Below are 21,641 nucleotides of genomic sequence, written 5' to 3'. Positions count from 1 at the left end.
GCAGAGAAGCATCTGACATACAGTCCAACTCCACTGATTTCTGCTCCAAGGAATCATAACTACCTACTTGAGGCACTGACTTTATAAATAGGAAGAAAAAAAAGATATCAGTTTTCCAAATGGAAGAGCTCTTCATTTATTTAAAAGAATCCAAGAGAAACATTCTGTTGCTTCTTGAAGTTACCTGACTAGATGAAAGATGAGGCGTTCTAGTGTATTGAGATGAGTTCGGGAGAGCTGGTCAATCACAGAATATACACCACGGATTGTCTCTTTCCTCTCCTGAAGACCTAAAAATAGTAGAGCAGCAAATTAGACTGAATGTCCCCTCTTATATGTTACCTCTTCCTCCTGGACAGACACTTGGTAGCAGGGGAGACTGGCTCTAGAGTTTTAGAAGAGGTAGTTGTACCTGTGTGGCAGGTAACTTGCAGTTACCACTAATCTCCCATTGCTTGAGTTCTATGTTCTAAGCAGTCTCTTGAATTTTAATCTGTATCCAAGTAATCCTTGATTATTGTAAGGGAAAAGAGAGGCCCTAGTGTTTCAGGCATTTTGTGGTAGACTGATTCCTCGTCAAAATTAATCAATTGCTATATAATTTATAGATCAGTTGAGAAGTCATGCCTTAGGGCCTAAACACTTCCGGGCAGGCCTTCATCAATGGTCTACACATCTGTAGCACTGAAAAACTAAATTCTATAACCTGTTAGGCCTGGCATAAGATAGCCAGCTTTACATAGTGTTCTTCCCCAGATTCATAATTTAAATGAACATAAACTAACTCTTAAATCTATTTAATCTTTTAATTGTTTGTAACCCTAGTCTTTCGATCTGTTAGTGAAAAGCAACTAAGAAACTCAGAAAGCTTTTAGGACAATGAAGTTTTAATCAGTATCTAAGAAATCAAAATTTGAATAAGTGAGAGTACAATGGCCATTTCATATTTATGGTCAAAAGCTTACTTGTGGATCTATAAAGACTAAATCACTAGAGAATGGCTAAATAATTTATAACAAAGATGGCATTCCATTTCCAAGTACAGGCCTCTCAAATCCAGGAAGCCTGTGCTTACCCATAGCTCGAAGAAACTCCTCGTAAAGTTCAAAGGTCATGAGTGGATTGGGCAAATCACGAAGCCATTGTTTGAATACACTTGCAATGACGTGTATGTTGTAGTCATCTAAGTTTACACTCTCAGCATCTATTTATAGACGAGTTAGATAACATGAAAAAATATGCAGAGATTCAAATAATTCACTTTAGAAACTATCATTATCAAATAAAGTGTTCATGTTCCTAATCAGACTAATATCTATTTTCTGTAATCTAATCCCAATGTTTTGGAATAGTGCTTCTAACTGGTAAAGAAACAGTTTTTGCTTGTTTGTTTTCCCAATCTATTGTGGACCCAATGATATGTAAAATGAAAGGTCACATGTTTTCAAGTCAAAGCACTGTTAAATTGCTGTAAATGTTTCTAAATGCTTGCTCTTAATTTCTATACTTATCTTACTGTGTGGATCAGTGTGTGAAGCACACTTTAAATAACAATGCTTAAGATGACAAGTGGAAAAAAGGCCAAGGACATTTTCTAAAAGTAAGGCTGATTTTAAGTCATTCTTAGAGATAAAAGGACAGTAATAATTGAGCTCAGGAAATATAAACAAAATGCCTTTATTCCATTTCATTTATAAACTCTTTGAGATTATACAGACGAGATGATTGGGAGGATATAGGATGAATGATTTTTCATTTATGTTGACTCAAGGTATAAGAGACAAATTGGCAACTGCCTTTAAACTGGAATAGACTGAGTCTCTGGTAGGCAGAACCTCCTGCTTGAGTTTTACTAGGCATTTTCTGTTATTATTTCCATACTGATTCATTTCTCACTGGTTTATTAAAAAAAAAAAAAAACTAGAAAGGAAAAGCATGTGGATAGGTTCTTGGCTATACAGAGGCAAGCTCTGTATATAATGTGATTCAAAAACATCTATTCCAATAGTAGTAAAGAGTAGAAGTTGAGAATGAAACCAAAGTCAAACCCCTGTGGCTAGAGTTCTACACAGATAAATATTCAACCCACTAATTATTAAATAACTCTGTCGTCAATGTAGAAAAACAAGAAGCAGCACTGGAAAGAGCATTACTTGGAGTCAGAGTAATAGAGACTAACAGGTAATAGTTTAAAAGGGATTCAGAAGATCTATGGTTAAATCCCAGCTTGGTCACTTATTGGTAATGAGTCTTTGGGAAAGATCCTCTGTAAATCTCAGTTTATATATCTGTGAACGGGAATAATAATTCTTTATTTGCAGGGTTGTTGTGGAGATTAGTATAAAAACATTAGCACAGTGTCCTGCATAATCAATAGCTCATTAATTCCCTTGAGCCTAAATTTTTCTCTTTTGAATATTACAAATATCATGATCTTATCAGACTGCTAAAAAGATTAAATGAGATCTGTCTGAAGTCTCTAATAATGCCTTGTACAAATGACACACTCAATGTTTGCTGAATTGACCACATAAAAACAAAGTCTCTTTAGAAAGTAACAAGATGATAAATAAGCACCACAGAAAAGATTGCATTCTTCTTGCTGCAACAAAAAGATCAACATGTAATGAAAACTTTAAGAGCATAAACTGATCTATTTGAATAAAAGTATTTGGTCTTGATTTGGAGGGCACTATCTTACCTGTATCTAGACCTTGTCGAAGCTCCTTGATTTTGTTAGTTGAACCAGACTTTCGGTAAATACCTTCTGTGTACAGTCCATGCATTTCAATGTAGTTTATGAGCTTTTCCACCACTAAAGGAACAGTTCGGTCTTCACTGGTCAAACGGGACAGTTCCACCCCAAACTGTCGAGATGACAGCTCTGGATCATACTAAATGGAAGATCATTTTTGTTTCCAAATACATTCAAACATCTTTAAACATGTTTAACCAACTACTTAAGAGAAACTATTTTTTATTTTCCTGAAGTTTTATGAGCATAGTTACTAGAGTTAGGGGGAAAGGTAATTATGGTTAATGCTGAGAGTATAAATGAGGTGCTAGTTTCCATCCTCTCCTACTAAGAATACTGCCCCACTGCCAAATGGGGTGGAGAATGGAGGCAGTGGCAATAGGCTACTGTTAAAAAAAATCTCTTTATGTAAAAGTGGCATTTGGGCAAGGGATTAGGGAGATAGAATTTGTGTGCTAAACATTTACCAGGTACCATTAGAAAATCAACCAATTTGATATGAAGTAGAGTTCTCAGTAATTTCTGAAGTATAAGAATGCTTTGATGTTTATATAAACTTTAAAGAAGTTTAACTGAACACTGATGCCACAGCTAAAGGCAGAGGTACACACAGATTCACCCATGATGAGTGTTCTAGCTCTTTTTTATTTCAATGATATATCTTACATCATACCTTACTAACTATAATTTATGTGACTGCAAAAAAAAAAAAAAAAGGTTTAAGATTATTTGAATTCACAAAAAAGAAAAATGCCAGGTATTATCTCTGAAACAAAAATCTTTTTTGTAAACTTTTTTGTTCTTTCCTTTTCTTGCATCATTCTCCTTCCCTAACCCAACACTGTATACCCACTCTTTCTCCTCCAACCTGAATCCAAGCAGTGTCAAGTTCTTTTACTCAAGCAGTACACTCCATTTTTTCTTTTCTGTTGTCAGTGTCATCACCCTAGTTCAAATATATTATAACTGTCCACTTGGCCTAGTCTAACAACTTCCTGATAAGTTTTCCCATATCCATATTCTCTTCTTTTAATATGCTGTAGAGTATATATAATCTACTTTACCATCCTTGAAAACCTTCAGCTGCTGATTTAATATATATCAAAAAAGGTGCAACATTCCTGAGTCTAGCCTTCAAGATATTAACTTGAATTGATTCTACTTTTTCTTTCTAGTATTATCTTAATACATTTATCATTTATGTGCTAGGTAACAGGGAAACAAAATCAAATCAGAGAGATAGTTCTTACCCTAACACTAATCTAAAACTAGTAATGTTAGTGTGTGGAGATAAGTAAAACAACAACAACAGAATTATTAGGTCTTATGGAACCACAGAAGTGAAACAGTGAAATCGGGAAGCACTGAGCCCAGTGGATAACAACTAACAACCTTGAGAAGACCTTGATGCTTAACCTAACTGTTAGAAAGCAAACAGTACGTAAGTAAGGAAGGCAAGAAAAGAACATTTTAGGCAAAGAAAACAAAGAACTACAGAAATGTACAAAGCTAACATAATCTGATATGGCTGAACTAAAAATGAGAAAAAGACAGAAAGATTGTAAAGAGGATTGGGTACTAAGTTACAAAACCTGGATCTGTCCTGACAGCTAAGGGAAGCCACCAGAGAATTTTAAGTAATGGAAGACATAAGTTTTATATTATTATGCATCATTCATCTATACATACATACTCTGCATTCCAGTACTTAATTCTTAAGAGAATTAATTGCATGTTTACTTGGAAGCACATAAAAATCAGCTTAAATTAATATAAGGCAACATCTCTGAAATGTATTTCTAGGTCTGAGGTGGAAGAGAAAAGACACTTAACCTTGGAACATTTAGAGGATGCAAGTTAAAATTTTGTATCATCACTAAATGAATTAGGGTATTTATGTTATTTCATATTTGCAACTAGGTTATAACTAGGTTATTTCATATTTGCAACAGGAATATCATCTTTCTATCTCAGAGAGTTATTGTAAAGATGAAGTTACAGATGAACATACATAGCACAGTATCTGGTATATGGCAAATACTCAATAAATTGTTGAGAAAATAAAATAATGCTTGCTGCAATGATTAAAACAAAATAAACTGAACCAAACCTCCTACTATTACTGTGATACACACATGCAAACATATAATCTATTTAAATGATAAGGCTATCCCTAGGGCATGACGAATGTGAATAGTTAAGACTTGAGAAAGCAAAAAAATAAAATACTTGAGGGTATTAAACAAAACCTTTAAAATAGTTTGATTTTAAACCAACTAATCTAAAGCAAACATGCTAAAAAATTATATTTCTTGAAGGAAAAAATTAATTTTAATATTTCCAACTGAAAAACTTTAACTGAGTTTTCTTTAAAAAAATGTTTTTATAATTATTTCCCCTTCCAATTAACTTCTCTGTGTGTTTTAAATAAAAATTTATTGAAGTATGACATATATACAGAAAGGTGTACAAATCCTAAGTGTGTAGACTTTGACAAAGTAAATGGACACTTGTCACCGGGACCCAAATCAAGAAAGAACATAACCAGCAGTGTAAAGTTCCCCTTCAAGGTCCTCTCAGCCACTACGCGTTTCACTCTTCACAAATAACCAGTATCTATAGTTCTATTACTATAACTTAGCTTAATCTGTTTTTGAATATTGTTATTAATGGTATCATATAATATATATACCATGAGTTAGTTGCATCTATTTTGAACTTTAAGTAGAATAATACAGTATGTATGCTTTAGTTTATGGCTTCTTTCATTCAACACTGAGTACTAATAGTTTAATCTCATTGCTATATAGCATTCCATTATACAAATATACAATTTATTCATTCAATCTACTGCTGACGGACATTTAGGTTTCTTCCAATTTGGGGCTAGTTAAAATAGTGCTGCTATAAATGTCTTCTATTTGTCTTTGGCACAAATATCTATATATATCTGTTTAGTATATAATTTTGGAGTGGTACTGCTGAGCCATGTTCAGCTTTGACAAACACTGACAAATAATACAAGAGTATTTAGGCCAACTTACACTCCTACCAGTAATGTATGAAAGTTTCAGTGGCTCTAATTCTTGCTAAGATGTCTTTCCTTTTAGCCATTTCAGTGGGCCCAAATCTCATTATGGTTTTGCATTTCCCTGATGATTAGTGAAATTGGGAAGATTTTCAATTACAGATTCTATTTTAATAAATATGACTCTTCATATTTTCTATTTTCTCTTGACTTAGTCTAGCTAAGTTGTATTTCTGTGAGAATTTTCCCAATTAATCTTAAATTGTTAAATTTATTGGTATCAAGGTATTCATAATAGCTTTTTATTTTCCTTTTAATGTATGCAGTATCTGCAGTGATACACTACATTCTTCTTCTTGAATACACCAATTTTTTAATTCTTATTTTCAATCACTTGTTAAAGAGTTTATTCATTATTTTAGGCTATTCAAAGAGCTAAAATTTGTCTGTACATTTTATCTCTAGCACAAATGCTTTTCATTTCATTTATTTCTATTATCCTCCTTTTACTGTCTTTAGGTTTAATTTGCTGTTTTTTTTTTCCTCTACTTTCTAGAGAGGTAAGTTTAGATCATTTTTATCTTTGTATCCTTTCCAATGCATGCATTCAAAGTTATAAATATTCCTCTAATCACAATGTCAGCTATAGCTACATGTTTGCTATGTCATACTTTCATTATCATTTAATTCAACATATTTTTCCATTTTTATTTTAATTTAGAAGTATACTGTTTAATTTCCAAACATTTGAGGACTTTCTTTTTATTGTCAGGTAGATTCATAGCTTAATTCCATTCTGGCCAAAGAGTATACTCTCAGTATCTCAAACTTCTGACATTTGTAAGAATTTGCTTTATGGCCCAACACATGACTAATTTTGTCAAATGTTCCATGTACACTTGAAAAGACTGTGTAGTCAGGCAATTGTAGGATGCAGAGTTCAATGCATGGCAACTAAGCCAATTTTTTAAATTTTGTTTTTCATATCATTTGCATCCTTACTGAATTTTTGTCTGCCAGGTATCAAAGCTATTAATATTAGACTATTTTAAAGTTAAAATTTTTATATCTCCCTAATGGGCTGACCATTTTATCATTATCAAACACCTTTAACTGAAGTAAGGTTTTTTGTCTTAAAGGATACTTTAATATTAGTACAGCTATACCACCCTTCTAATAGTTACTCTTTCCATGTTATAACTATCTATCCTTTTCCTTTTAACTTTTCTGTATCTTTATATTTAAGTATGTTTCATAAAAACGACATTGAGATCTTTCACTTAGTTTTAACCTAGTGTTTTAGCTGGAAGTATCTGGCCTATTAACATTTGATATAGTCACCAATATATCTGGACTCACATCCACCAATTCACTATTTATGTTCTTTGTTCTGAACTGGTCTATGTTTCAGTTTATCTCATTTCTTGTCTTCTTTTAATCAAGCAATTTTTGTTTTTCCATTTTATCATTTTTATTAACTTTTATGTATTCATTTGCTATTCTTTTAGTGGTTACTTTAAAGACTACAACAAATATCTGTAACATTTAAGCCTAAAATGTTTTTAGCACTTTTACCACTTTCCAGATAATCCTTAGAATACTTTAAGTACATTTCCAACCACATTTTGTGGTTTCCATGCATTTTATTTATTTACTTTTTCTCATTCAACTTTCTTTTAATGGGTCTCAAATTCTGTAACAGATTTTTAGTCGTTTCCATTAAAAAGTACTGGATTGAAAAACTAATAACTTCGAAACTGCCACAAACAAACAAACAAAACCCAAATAGTCTACAAAATATTTTCCTTTCCTTTGGAAAGTTTTACAATATATTATAATCATTAACCAGTCTTTTATTCTTTAAAAAATTTTTTTGTATTTTTATTTTTTCAATTATAGTAGACATACAATATTAAATTAGATTCAGGTGTACAACACAGTCATTAGACATTTATATAACTTATAAAGTGATTACCCCGATAAATCCAGTACCCTCTGACATCATGCATAGTTATTATAATACTACTGACTATATTCTCCATGTTGTACTCTACATTCCCATGACTATTTTTGTAACTACCAATTTGTACCTCTTAATCTCCTCACCCCTTCACACATCCCCTTACACACAAATCTGACAACTACCAAAATGCTGTATCTATGAGCTTGTTTCTGTTATTTGTTTATCCTGTTCTCTAGATTCCACATATGACATTTGTCTTTGTCTGACTTACTCCACTCAGCATAATACCCTTTAGGTCCATCCATATTGTTGCAGATGGCAAGATTTCATTCTATTTTGTGGCTGAGTAATATTCCATTGTATATCTATATACACCACCTCTTCTTTATCCATTCATCCATTAATGGACACCCTGGATGCCCCAATATCTTGGCTACTATAAATAATGGGGCAATGAAGATATGGATTCACATGTCCCTTCAAGATAGTGTTTTGAGTTTCTTCAGATAACTACCCAGAAGTGAAATAATGGGTCCTTCTGGGTCTCTTATTATTATACCCTTTGTCATAAAGTCTATTTTGTGTTGTATAAGTATTGCTACCCCAGTGATTTTTTTCCATTTTCATGAAACATCATTTTTCATCCCTTTACTTTCAATCTGTGTGTGTTTTTTAATCTGAAGTGAGTCTCTATAGAGAGCATATGTAAGAGTCTTGTTTTCTTATCCATTCGGCCCCTCAATCTTTTGATTTCAGCATTTAATCTATTTACATTTAAAGTAATTGTTGTCAGATGTATAGTTATTGCCATTTTATTATTCATTTTTTTAATCTTTTTTTCCATCTTCTTCCTAAAGAAGTTTCTCTAATGTTTTCTGTAACACTGGCTTGGTGATGATGAACTTCTTTAGCTTTTTCTTATCTGGGAAGCTCTTTATCTGTCCTTCGATTCTAAATCATAGCTTTGCTGAGTAGAGTAACCTTGGTTGTAGTTCCTTGCTTTTCATCATTTGAATATTTCCTGCCAATCCCTTCTGGCCTGCAAAGTTTCTGTTGAGAAATCAGCTGACAGTCTTATGAGAGTTCTCTAGTATGTAACTGCTTTTCTCTTGCTCCTTTAAGATTCTCTCTTCATCTTTAACCTTTACAATTTTAATTGTGATGTGTCTTGGTGTGGGCCTCTTTGGGTTCATCTTGTTTGGGAATCTCTGAGCTTCCTGGACTTATACGTCTATTTTCTTCATGAGGTTAGGAAAGTTTTCAGTCATTATTTCTTCAATTTTGTGTTCTTCTGCTACCCCTATCAGGCAAATGTTGGCACATTTGATATCCCAGAGGTCCTTTAAACTATCCTCAATTTTTTAATTTTTATTTTTGCTATTCCAATTGGGTGTTTTCTGTTACCTTGTCTTCCAAATATCTGATTCAATTTTTTGCTTCATCTAGTCTGCTGTTGATTCCATCTAATGTATTCTTTATTGCAGTGTTTTTTATTTCTGACCTATTCTTTAAACATTTTTACCTTTTATGTAAGTTCTCACTGATTTTATCTATTCTTTCACTAAGGTTGTTGAACATCTTTATGACCAGTGTTTTGAACTCTGTATCTAGTAGATTGCTTGCCTCTGGAGTTTTGTACAGTTCTTTCACTTAGAACATGTTTCTTTGTTTCCTCATTTATTTGTTCTATTCTTTCGTTTGGGACATGCTTCTCTGTCTTCCCTTTTGGCTGCCTTCTTGTGTTTGTTTCTGTGTATTAGGTAGAGCCGCTATGTCTCCTGGTCTTAGTAGAGTGGCCTTATGTAGTAGGGTGTGTTGTGGGGTCCAATGGCACAGTCTTCCCTGGTCATGCGAGCCGGGGTCTCCCGGTATGTTCCTTGTATGGGTTGTGTGTGTATTCCTGTTATAGTTGAGCCCTGGTTGCTGTTTGCTCATCAGTGGAAGGAACTGATCCTCGGGCTGACTGATTAGGATGAATGGCCATGATAGTGGAGGAGCTGTTGTGCAGGGGATGACCCTGCAGAGCAGGATTCACTTTAGCAAGGCTCTAGGGGCCTGCCCTGTCTGCCCTTTAGGTGTGACAGAAGGTCGTGCTCTAGCTCAGACCAAAGCCAGACCCTGGGCATGCAGGCTGGGGCCTCCTGGGAGGAGCCCTGCCACAGGCCAAGTTCAGCTGCATCCTGTGCCCTTTCCCGGGCCACCTGATATGAGCCACCAAACAATCTGCAGATGGCCGCCACCCATGCTGTGCTTAGATGTGCCCCCAAGTGGCCAAGCTGCAAACTGAGGCTGGCTGCCAATAGTGCCAGACTTGAGGCTGCTTAGAGAGAGGTATGGGGCATGCCAAGGCCAGATGCTGCTTGTTTAAGTTTTGTGAACCTTTGAGAGATTTTAGGAAAGTCCACAGCACAAGCCAAGATAGGCAGTGTATATGGAAAAGCCACTGGGAGCAGCTTGGCTAGGTCCACATGTTGGGAGGGACGGGGTCTCAGAAAAATCACCAGGGCAGGGTGACCAGCGTTAGCTATGCTGCTGGAAACTCAGATATGGTAGCCGCCTGGGTCTCCAAGTTGGGTGGGGGATGCTGCAAAAAAGGAATGCCCTGTGCCAGTACTTCTATCTGGGAGAAAGCTATCCCTCCAGCCCTTACCCTGAAGCCAGACAATTCATTTCCTTCCATATGTCCTTCGGGCTTTTTAGCTACTGCTCTAGCACTGGAGCTCAGAGTAAGTGAGTCCATCAACAAGTAAGTGCATGTTTGGGCCCCTTAAGAGAAATATTTGCAACTCCAACTGCCCTCCATCTCACTTAGCCACAATCTCCAATGGTTTTCACAGCTGGAAATTGTGTGGACTTCTCTTCCCAGCACTGGAACCCTGGGCTGGGTAGCCCAGTGTTCGCCGGGGAGCCCAGTGTGGGCCGGGGAGCCCAGTGTGGGCCAGGACCCCTTACTCCTCGGGGCAACCTCTGTAGCTGAGATATTCCTCCTGATTCTCAACCGCCACATGTGGGTATGGGACCAGCTCATTTGGTGTCTCTGCCTCTTCTACCAATCTCAAAGTGGCCTCTTCTGTGTGTTCCCAGTTGTACGACTTCTGTTCAATTTGACTTCAGGTGGCTCCCAATGATGGCTATTCTATAGTTTAGTTGTAATTCTGATGTGTTTGTGAGAGGAGGCTAGCACAGAATTTACCTACTCCATCATCTTGACTGGAACTGCCTAGTCTTTTATTCTTAAACTTAAATGGCCAATTGAGACAAACAGTTCTGAGACCATTCTTCCACCACTGATTAAGACTGGGGTGGCAGGTATTGGGGAGTATATTTATTTAGCCTTCTGAGCTCTGGCACACTTGGTGATACTGCCAGCTCCAGTTATTTGTTTGTTTGTTTGTTTTATAGTGACATTGGTTAATGAAATCCAGTTAAGTTTCAGGTCTACAATTCAACAGTAAGGCATATATATATATTGCATTGTGTGTTCATCGCCCATAGTTAGATTTCTTTCTGTCACCATAAATTTGACCCCTTTTACCCTATCTACCTCCTCCATTCCCATCCATTGCTTTAATGACACCCAAAGCAACTGTCTGTGTCATGTCACGAACAGCAAAACAGCCGAGAGGAGGATAGTCAGAGAAGCTCTCAACCACACATGGGCTTGCCAGGAACCATATCAACAATGGCAGCATCACCAGATTTAAAAACTTTGGGCCATCTTCCAGCTCTTTCCCAGAACAATGATCAATCTTCTCCTTCAGCTCAGCACATTTGCAAGCAGTGTGAGCTTTGTGACAATCCAGCACAGGTGCATATTTGACACTGATTTGGCCTAGATGGTTCAGGATAATCACCTGAGCTGTGAAGACAGCTGCTTCTATACGCAATGCCACAATGAGCATCTTTGACAGACACATTATTAACATTGAAGCCCACACTATCCCCAGGGGAAAGCTTCACTCAAAGCTTCATAGTGCATTTAAACAGACTTTACTTCATTTGGAACAGTGACTGGAACAAAGGCAACCACCATGCCAGGTTTGAGAATACTCGCTGGTCACGAATTTCAACAGGGAGTTATCAGTGGTGATACCATGTTCACGTTCAGCTTTTAGTTTATCCAAGACCCAGGCATACTTGAAAAAGCCCTTTCCCATCTCAGAAGCCTCTTTCTCAAATTTTCAATGGTTCTTTTGTCAATCCCACCACATGTGTGGATCAGATGACCAGCAGCGGAAGATTGCCAGAATCAACGTGTCCAGTGATGATAATATTGATATGAGATTTTTCTCTCCCATTTTGGCTTAGATTTAGTGATAGTTTTCATGACATCTGTGTTCTGGCTGCAAACCCATTGCAGAAAACATGAAGCTCATGCATTTTAATTCTCTCAATATTTTAAGCCCCACAAGACATTATTATTGTTGTTTTTTTTGTAATATTCATTTATTTTACACATATTACTTACTCTATCCATTGTTCTTCATTCCTTACTGTATTTGTTTCCATCTGAGATCATTTTCCTCCACCTAAATAACCTTTTCTAGTATTTCTTTTAGTGGAGGTCTGCTGGTGACAAATTCTGAGTTTTTGTTCATCTGGAAATGTCTTCACATCATTTTCACTTTTGAAGGCTACTGTCACTAGATACAGAATTCTGTGTCAGCTTTATTTTCTTGTAACACTTTAAATGTGTTAAGTCACCATCTTTTGGCTTCCATCATTTCAGCTGAGAAGTTAGTTGTCAGTCTTTTCACTGCTACTTTAGGTAATGTTTATTCTTTTCTTCCTCTGACTGCTTTTAAGAAATTTTCTTTTTCTTTAATTTGGAGCATTGTGCATCTGGTGTGGTTTTCTTTGTATTTATTATACTTTCAGTTAGTTAAATGTGTGATTTATTGTGTTAGCCATTATTCCTTTCTGCCTGGACTCCAATTCCACACATTTAAGAACCTTTCATCTTTTCCCATATATCGTCCATGTTTACTTCTGTATTTCCCCATCCTTTTTGCATTCCATGCTTAGATAGGTTCCAGTGACCTACCTACCTATCAGTTCACCAATCTCCTCTTCTCCTATGGCCAATAGGCTGTTAAATCCATCTTCTGAGTTTATAATTTCAGTTGCATTTTTTATTTTTAGAATTTCCATTTGACATACTCTCTCTCTCCATATATATGTGTATATACACGTGCACATATACGTACATATATTTCCATTTTTTGATAAAAATTTCTTATATTTCAATCTATTATTTGAACATATTAATTAAAAAAATTTAAAAGTACATGTCTGACAATTCAGTTACTGGGTCATCTATGAATCTATTGATACTGTCTATTTTTTGTTAGTCTCATTTCTTAATGACTGATATTATATAGGAAAAAATTATAAAGGCTCTGATTGATGTAATCTCTCTGTAGAGAGGATTCACCCTATTTTCTCTGGTGGGTAGCTAGAATAAGAAACAGATTGTCTTAATCCAATCAAGAATTGCCTCAAAGCTTGTTTCCAATTTTTATAAAGCTCAGTCTATCAGTGCCTCACCCCCTTTCCTAGGGTATAGCTATTCAAAGAGTTCTCACTGAAAGTAGAGAGTATTGACTAGGGATCCTCTTTGAAGGTAGATCATATAATTCTAAATTTTCTCTACTTAGCATTGTGAGACTGCAGAAAATTCTAATATGCTTTTCTGTTTAGCTTCTTAGCCTTTTGCCCTATGCAGCTTAAGAATTCATAAAATACTCTGAGGATAAAACCTCTGGGTTTCAGGCTCACTTCTTTTTATGTCTGGGTCATGGTCCTTCAAATCCTGGCAATCCTAGACTCCAACTTTTGTTCCTATAGCCCTATGAGACTCCTAAAAACTCTGCTGACTTCTCTGACTCTTAAATGTGGCCCTCTGCCCAGAATCTTGGATTCTTGACCTATAAAAAAGGTAACGACTTCCCACGAGGAAAAGAATGTCTCACAGGTATAGATTCGCCACTCCACAATTCTCTTTTCTCTAGGATCTAGGCCCCTAAAGTTCAGTTGCCTAGGCAGCTCTCTGATGCTTGGCAACAGACTTTTGCCAGTTATTCTCAGCATGAGTATTAAGTCTATCACAAGCTACTCCATCTTAGCTGGAAGTAAATGTCCCACCTTCATTGTATTTTAAGCCTTGAATCAAATTTCTCTTTGTATTTTGCCATGATTTGTCATGGAACACGTGCAAATTTTATACATGGGCTGTAAACAACATGCACACACATTTATATTATAGTTCAGATATGCAAAGTATTATTATAATTGTCTATGTGACTAATAAGTAGGAAACTGATTATACATCAACTAAAGCCCAAAATCTTTCAAAAATGGTTGCTTCCTTGAAGCATAAGGTACCAAAGTACATGTTCAGCATCTTTTAGATCTCTGTGTATCCAAGTAGAAATAGCAAAAAAAAAAAAATAGAATGAGTCAATAAATACTGCTTGAACCACTGGTTAACAATTTGAGAAAACTCAATTCAAAGCATCCACCATAATAAAAGGCAGATGAAATAAACAAAGTAAAAAAAACCAACCAAACAAAAAAAACAACTATGCAGTACATTTTGCCATCCATGTTAAAATCTTTCATTGCAGTCTACCATTTTCAAGACAATTCCTAGGAAGACTGATGAGTGCTTAATGAAGTAAAAAAAACCTTTAAAAGTTGTGTTTTAATAAACTGTTGGTTGTCAAATCAGTTTAGTAGCTCCCATTTAGTAAAGAGATATAGTTCTAGGACAATCAATTCAGTTAATATATACATGTCATGATCCAGCATACACATCCCTCTACATGTGTATGCTGGATCATGACATAAAATGTATTTCTTACTGCGATCTGCGGTCAAAAGTTTGAAAACCACTGCCCTATAAAGTTATCAAAGAGGCCTTGATTTCTTTCATGAAGCACAAAAGACCAACAGATCTGTCAATTATTACTCATAGGTGATAACTTACCTTTTTAGAGCACTTGGCTGTGGTTTTCAGACAGCACTTCTTATGGCAAGCATACTTGCATACTGAAAAACAGGTTAAGAATGCAGAATTTTTAGAAGTCTGTACATCAATGACAAGAACTTAAGTTCACAAGTTTATTTTGGATTTAATTTTTTTTCTTTAAATCTGAGACTGCTATAATATATATACAACTTTGCATGGTATTAGAATGAAAAAAATCTAACCAATCCTTTTTTAAATTTAATTAATTTATTTAATCCATTCTACTTGGAAATATGAAGTTGAAAACATGCCTAAAATATCTAACTAATGTCTATAAAATTTTTTTGCATTCTTTTAAGACTGACTGCCCTTCTTCCCTGCCTCTGCTATATTCCAGCAGAATGTTTTACCGATCTTTGTGATCTGATTCACAAATTAGAGTTCATGCTCCCCTCACTTATCTGCTCTACAATATGCTAAAATGCCAGAAATACCTACTAGGAATCATTCTAATGGGTAAAGAAGGCATTATTGCCAAAGACCCCTACTGAAATAAGAAATTGGATAGCACATTAAGAGATAAGAAAGACCTTACTTATTATATTAGAAGGTCCAGAATAGAGCTCTCAAGAACCAGAACATAAAGAATATCATTTGTGACAGGGAAGATGAGGTAAAGAAAAGGTTTGGAGCAAAATAATTTCTTGGAACAGGAGATAACAGGGTGTCTAGGCAGCTGGTAGTTGGAAAGAGATACACTGAGGGGAAGATACTGAGAACACACTTGGCCTGTGTCATTTTGCTATACGAGCTCTGGCTCCTGTATATCAAGACCTGAGTATTTTTCACCTTCTATCGTATAACTTGTGGGGTTTTTAAGGCCAAGATCAAGTAGAGGAGGCTATATAATTATACTGGTGAAATTACTAGTATAATTACAAAAAAAGTTAATAATTCTACTAAGAAATCAAACCAAACCCACCCAAGTCATAAAAAAGCACATTCTTTACATTTTTCAGTCTCAAATCATAGATTATACTAAACCTACAGAAATCAGATTCAAATTAAACAGTCAAGAACATGGCAAACTAGTTCCTATTCCACTCTAATTTTTTAAACCACTGATAATAAAACAAAAGGAAAACAATTTTTGAACCATAGAACAAGTGAACATATCCAGCAATAGTGGTGATTTTGCTATGGTGAAAATGACTTTTATCCTTGTTGCCATACTAGACCCAGCCCTTCCTAATATTTCTTTCATTCGATTCTAGCCCACTAATAAATAAACCCGCACAGTATTACTGAAAGCACCAGAGTAAATGCATGGAGTAACAGGAATGGAAGCTAATGGTCCTCTGTAAGCTAGAACCAAGCTGATCCACAAAAAGTCTCTACTCACATTCTAGGATTTATATATTCTAATGAAAGGATTACAGTAGAAAAAAAGTATCAAAGTATCTGTTTGGTTATAATCTAAGAATTTATTCATTAATTAATCTATTAATATATAGATTCATCTACCCAACAAATATTTATTAAAACTTACAATATGCCAGAACTGTTATAGGCACTGGTGGATACAGAAGAGACAGATAAGTTTCCTGACCTTATATAGGATAGACTCTAATGGGACAAACTGACAAATGAGTAAACAAATGAATACTTAATTCTGGGTGGTGATAAGTGGTATAAAGATTTTAAAGCTGAGTAACGGGACAGAAAATTGGGAGACAGGGAGGCATTTTAGGTAAGAGAGGAAAGAGCTCTCTAAGAGGTAACATTTGAGTAGAGACATAAATTAACTGAAATACTTAAGTCTTATTAACATCTGGGAGAAGAAAGAGCATTTCAGATAAAGCGAGCTGAAAGTATAGTGACCAAGAACACCAAAATATCTGGTTTGGCTATAGAGAGTAGGTAAAAGAGTGATGAGGTTAAAGAATCAGGAAATGTGAATTTTTCCTTTATGTTAAAGAATATATCAGAAAACTCAGGGAAATAGAAAGGTCAAGTGGTTAACAAAAAATTCCTCAAAGATCTCTTATACTTACATTTGCAAACAGAGGCTCTGTCCATTATCCATATCAATGAAGAACAGTACTCACAATATGTAGGAATGCTATACTGGGTGGCCTTAAAGATGTGACCATTGTGCTCTTCCACCTGAATGAAAAACAATATAGCTATTTACGTTAAAGCCAACACAGTAAACGTTGGTCAGCCAATGGGAAATCCTTCAGTCTCTTGTTAAGTCTTTATTGAGCACTTATTCCAAGAGGAAAATTATGATCTTCTAAGAAACAAAATGAAAGTAAAATATATGTTCCCTACTTTCAAAAAGATAACAATCTAGTAGAGAAACAAGACCAACTTACATGAAAATCAGAAAGCAATGCTACAAACACATTAACAGCTATACTGAATGAGATCACAAAAACATTATGCTAAGCAGCATATGCAAAAGACCACATGTTGTATAATTCTACTCATATGAAGTGTCCAGAAAGTGCAAAAATATAAAAACAAAAGTAGATCAGTAGTTGCCTGGGGCTGGGAAAGGTAAAGGGTAATGACTGCAAACTGGCACAAAAAATTCTCTTGGAGTAATGTAAATGTTCTAAAATTCGATTGAGGTAAAGTTACAACTGTATAAATACACTGAAAATCACTGAACTGTCCACTTAAAAGTGATAAATTACATTGTAAGTAAATTTACCTCAATAAAGCTCTTTTTAAAAACCTTTTGGTTTATCTTGCACTTTAAATGGACATTTTACCTATACAGGATTTTATAGTATTACACATTGGTCATTTGGAGAATATTGGTTTACTCACTGAGTTGTGTAGCCCTTCCAAAATGCTGACATATTATACACTATCAAAAAGTCAAATTCCTTTATATTGCCACCAGTCTTATCAGAAAACACTTTACTGGAAAGTTGTCACACTCACAGTGGCAGTTTTCCACAATTCTAATTTTTGCTTGAAAGCTCAAACTTTGTCACTGTAACAAATATTGTTAAGTGTTATCTTTGAAGTAACAGGGTCACTTTGTTAATTTTCGGAAAATGTCTGCCAAATACCAAAATCTAAATAAGTGTAGCTTGTTAATAAAGTAAAAGTGATTTCTATGAAAATGTGGCTTAGAGACACATGTTGACTTAAAAACTTGTATACTAATATTCATAGTATTATTCATAATAGCCAAAAAAAAAAACCCCAAAAGTCTATAAACTGATGAATGGATAAACAAAATATAGTATATCTATACACTGGAATATTATTTGGCTATAGAAGAAATGAAGTACCATAAATGCTTCGACATGGATGAACCCTGAAAACATGGTAAATGAAAGAAGATGGACACTAAAGGCCAATACTGTATAAATTTTTTTATCAATACGAAATGTCTGTAATAGGCAAATTCATAGAAACGAGAAGTAAATTAGTAGTTTTCAGGACTGGGAAGAAAAAGAATGAAGAGTGACTGCTCAATGAGTATGGACTTTCTTTTGGGAGTGATGAAAATGTTCTGGAATTATATAGTGGTGATAGCTGCCCAATGTAGTGAATACAGTCATATGCTGCTCAAGACAGGGATATGTTCTGAGAAATGTATTGTTAGGTGATTATTTTGTTGTGTGAACATCATAGCAAACACTTACACAAACCTAAGTAGTATAGCCTATTACATATCTAGGCTATATGATATAGCCTATTGCTCCTAGGCTACAAATCTATACAGCATGTTACTGTACTGAATACTATAGGCAACTGTAACACAGTGTTAAGTATTTATGTATCTAAACATATATAAACACAAAAAAAGGTACAGTAAAAATAAAATAAAAGATTAAAAATGGTATACCTATATAGGGCACTTACTATGAATGGAGCTTGCTGTACTAGAAGTTGCTGTGAGTCAGTGAGAGAGTAGTGAGTGAATGTCAAGACCTAGGACATTACTATACACTACAGTAAACTTTATAAATACTGAAAACTTAGGCTACACTAAATTTATAAAACAATGAGATTAAATCAAGCACAAGAGAAAATGATGCAATCAAGAGATGCAGTAAACACAGGATGAGGCATGGCATACTGTTTTACAGCTTTTTTTTGTATAAGTAGAGAGAGTGAAATAACAATAAAGAACATAAATACATAAATCAGTTACAGTTGTTTATGTTATCTTATCAAGTATTATATACTGTACACAATTGTATATGCTACAATTTTGTACAACTGGCAGTACAGTAGGTGTGTTTACACCAACATCACCATGAACATGTGAGTAAAGGGTTGACATTATGAAAGCTATGGTGTCACTAGGTGATAGGAGATTTTCAGCTCCATTATAATCTTATAGAACCACTGTTGTATATGTGGTTATGACTGACTGAAATTTCTGTATGTGGCACATGACTGTATACTAAACCACACTAAATTGTATACTTTAAATGGTTAAAATGGTGAATTTTATCTTACATGGATTTTGTCACAGTTTTTTAAAGGCTAGATCAGTTTACTATTCAATTGTACATGTTATTTTTTTTGAGACAACCATCATTTACGTACTTCCCATTCCCATTTGGAGCAAATGCTTGGTATTTGTGCTAAGCTGTCAGCAGTTTTATCTATGACTGCATTTATGTCAACTCAGTGAAAAAGGAAAAATCATGTTATTATTATCATGAAAATAGTTTTGATCTTGCAAAAATCCCTAAAAATGTCCTGCATATCACACTTTAAGAACCACCAGATTAGAGTTTATGTAAGTAGAAAGTATAGAAGGATATACACTAAACTATTAACTCTATATATTATCTCGCCTGAGATAAAATACACAGTAACAGATATAAAATAATAAAAATCTATATATGAAAATTTTAAAACCTTAATGAAAGACACAAAAATAGACCTGAAAAGATGAAAAGATTCAAAATCATAAAGATGTCACTTCTTTGTTAATTTATAAATATAAGTTCACCTAAGAAGTACTAGATTTTCCCTCCTCAAATTAGACAACTGATTTTAAAGTTCATATGAAAGAACAAGTAAAAATAGAAGAGTTCTAAAAATGAAAAGTAATTAGAGAGGACTTAGCCCTGTCAATTATTACACATAATAAAAGCTCAATAATTAAAGTAGTGTGGAATTGGCTCATGAATATTCAGATAACTAATGGAACAGGATAAAAAAGATCCAAGCATAAAGGGGAATTTAGAATATAAAAAGGGTAACACCTTAAAATAGATGGGTAAAGATGGACTTTTAAATAAATGATGTTGGATTTGGGAAGAAGTAAAATTAGACTCGTATCTCATACCATATACCAGGATAAACATCATAAAGATCAGAATTTAAATGTAAAAAATGTGACCATTAAAGTAATAGAAGAAAAAAATTGAGAATTTCTTTTTATCCTTTAGGTAGAGGAAAGTCTAACTGTGACACCAAATTCAGAACCTATGAAAGATTGGTAAGTCTAATTTCATAAAAGTAAAATTCTTCTATATAGCAAATAACATCAAAAAGCATGTCAAAAGAAAACTGACAAAGTGGGAAACATAGTTGACTTATGTCCCAGACAAAAGGTAATCTCCTCTACAAATGAAATTTCTAGAAATTGAGAAAAAAAAGACCAAAGCCTCAAAAGTAATATGGGCAATGAATATAAACATACAGGCCATGAGGAAAAATGTAAATGGTACTTAAGCATAAGAAGAGATTAACTCATTGATTATAAGAGAAAAGCAAATTAAAACTATAGGGAGATACAATATTCCTTATCTATAAGACTGGCAAAATTCTAAAAATTTAACAACCCATTTTATTAATGTTGAAACTAAAAAATGAGAATACTCCTAAGGAGAAATGAAGCAATATATATCAATAACATATGCATTTTACCTGTGACCTGGTATTTATCTAATTCCATTCTAGGAATCTCTTTCTACTCTACACATACACACACACACACACACACACACACACACACACACACTTATTTATTGTGCCATAATTGTGTGTAACAGCAGAAGACAAGAAACAACCTAATATTCCTTCAAAGAATATTAGAAAGCTGTAAAACATATATATACACAGCTATTTTATATTTTCTATTGCTATTTTAACAAATTACCATAAACTTCATAGCTTAAAACAACACCCATTATCTTACAGTGTGTAGGCCTGAAATCAGCCATTTTAGGAAGCCGCCACTGATAACAAGTCAAGTTACAAAATTCAAGACACACGTCATTCTAAATTTTTGTAAAGGCATAAATGATTACATTCTAGGCAGCTGATAAACTTATTCCTTAAATATATCCACAGAAATACTGTATGATATACTTCAGACTGCTGGTCTAAAAATTACTTTTAACATAAAAAAAGAATGACTTACTAAATCAGTTTCTTTTTTCCTTCTTTTCTTTCTTTCTGTTTTTGGTACCTGGTAGGAAAGAAATACAGAAGTTGTGATATAACAAGAACTAACAAACTTTCTTTTCCACAAATGCTGAGATTTTTGCTTAAAAGGTAATAGAGTAAGCAGCTCTTTATTATTCAATAGGAAACATGAAGTGCTGGTAAGTAAATGTGAGAAATTTTCAAGTTTGGTAAAACACAGTACTCATAAAAGCAGAATGGAAGGATATTTCAGAGCCTGTCTTTTTAAATCTCAGTTCTGTCCAGAAGCCACACCACATCAATTTAAATGATGATTTTATTTTAATCATTAAATAAATAATTATTAATTTTAAAGATTGCACTTCCCATATTCTGGCTCCAGAAAACTCTCTATCCCAGAGCTAAATATAAAAAGCTATCATTTGGGACATGGAAAACCTCTTTTACATATGACATTTCCTGATAACCATAGTACAGAACAATCTAAGCCTAACCTTTTAAAATTATA

At 34.4% G+C, this 21,641-nt stretch overlaps 1 protein-coding gene across 10 annotated transcripts in view; it reads right to left on the bottom strand.

Annotated features, from left to right (window-relative positions):
- The window catches only part of MYO9A (myosin IXA), a 239,386-nt gene that overhangs the window by 27,834 nt on the left and 189,911 nt on the right, over nt 1–21,641 (bottom strand). For all 10 annotated transcript variants that reach the window (XM_025040332.1, XM_025040333.1, XM_025040331.1 and 7 more), the window contains 6 exons: nt 21,129–21,176; nt 16,771–16,882; nt 14,735–14,796; nt 2,702–2,894; nt 1,076–1,204; nt 185–290 (listed from right to left, as the gene is read on the bottom strand). In XM_025040332.1, the coding sequence (XP_024896100.1) occupies nt 185–290; nt 1,076–1,204; nt 2,702–2,894; nt 14,735–14,796; nt 16,771–16,882; nt 21,129–21,176 (650 nt within the window). The remainder of the gene's footprint in view (nt 1–184; nt 291–1,075; nt 1,205–2,701; nt 2,895–14,734; nt 14,797–16,770; nt 16,883–21,128; nt 21,177–21,641) is intronic.

This window comes from Pteropus alecto, unplaced genomic scaffold (genome assembly GCF_000325575.1).
Source record: "Pteropus alecto unplaced genomic scaffold, ASM32557v1 scaffold38, whole genome shotgun sequence".
Lineage (NCBI taxonomy): Eukaryota > Metazoa > Chordata > Mammalia > Chiroptera > Pteropodidae > Pteropus > Pteropus alecto.
The sequence above is the reverse complement of the archived record's forward strand: the minus strand, read 5'-3'. Positions and strand labels throughout refer to the sequence as shown.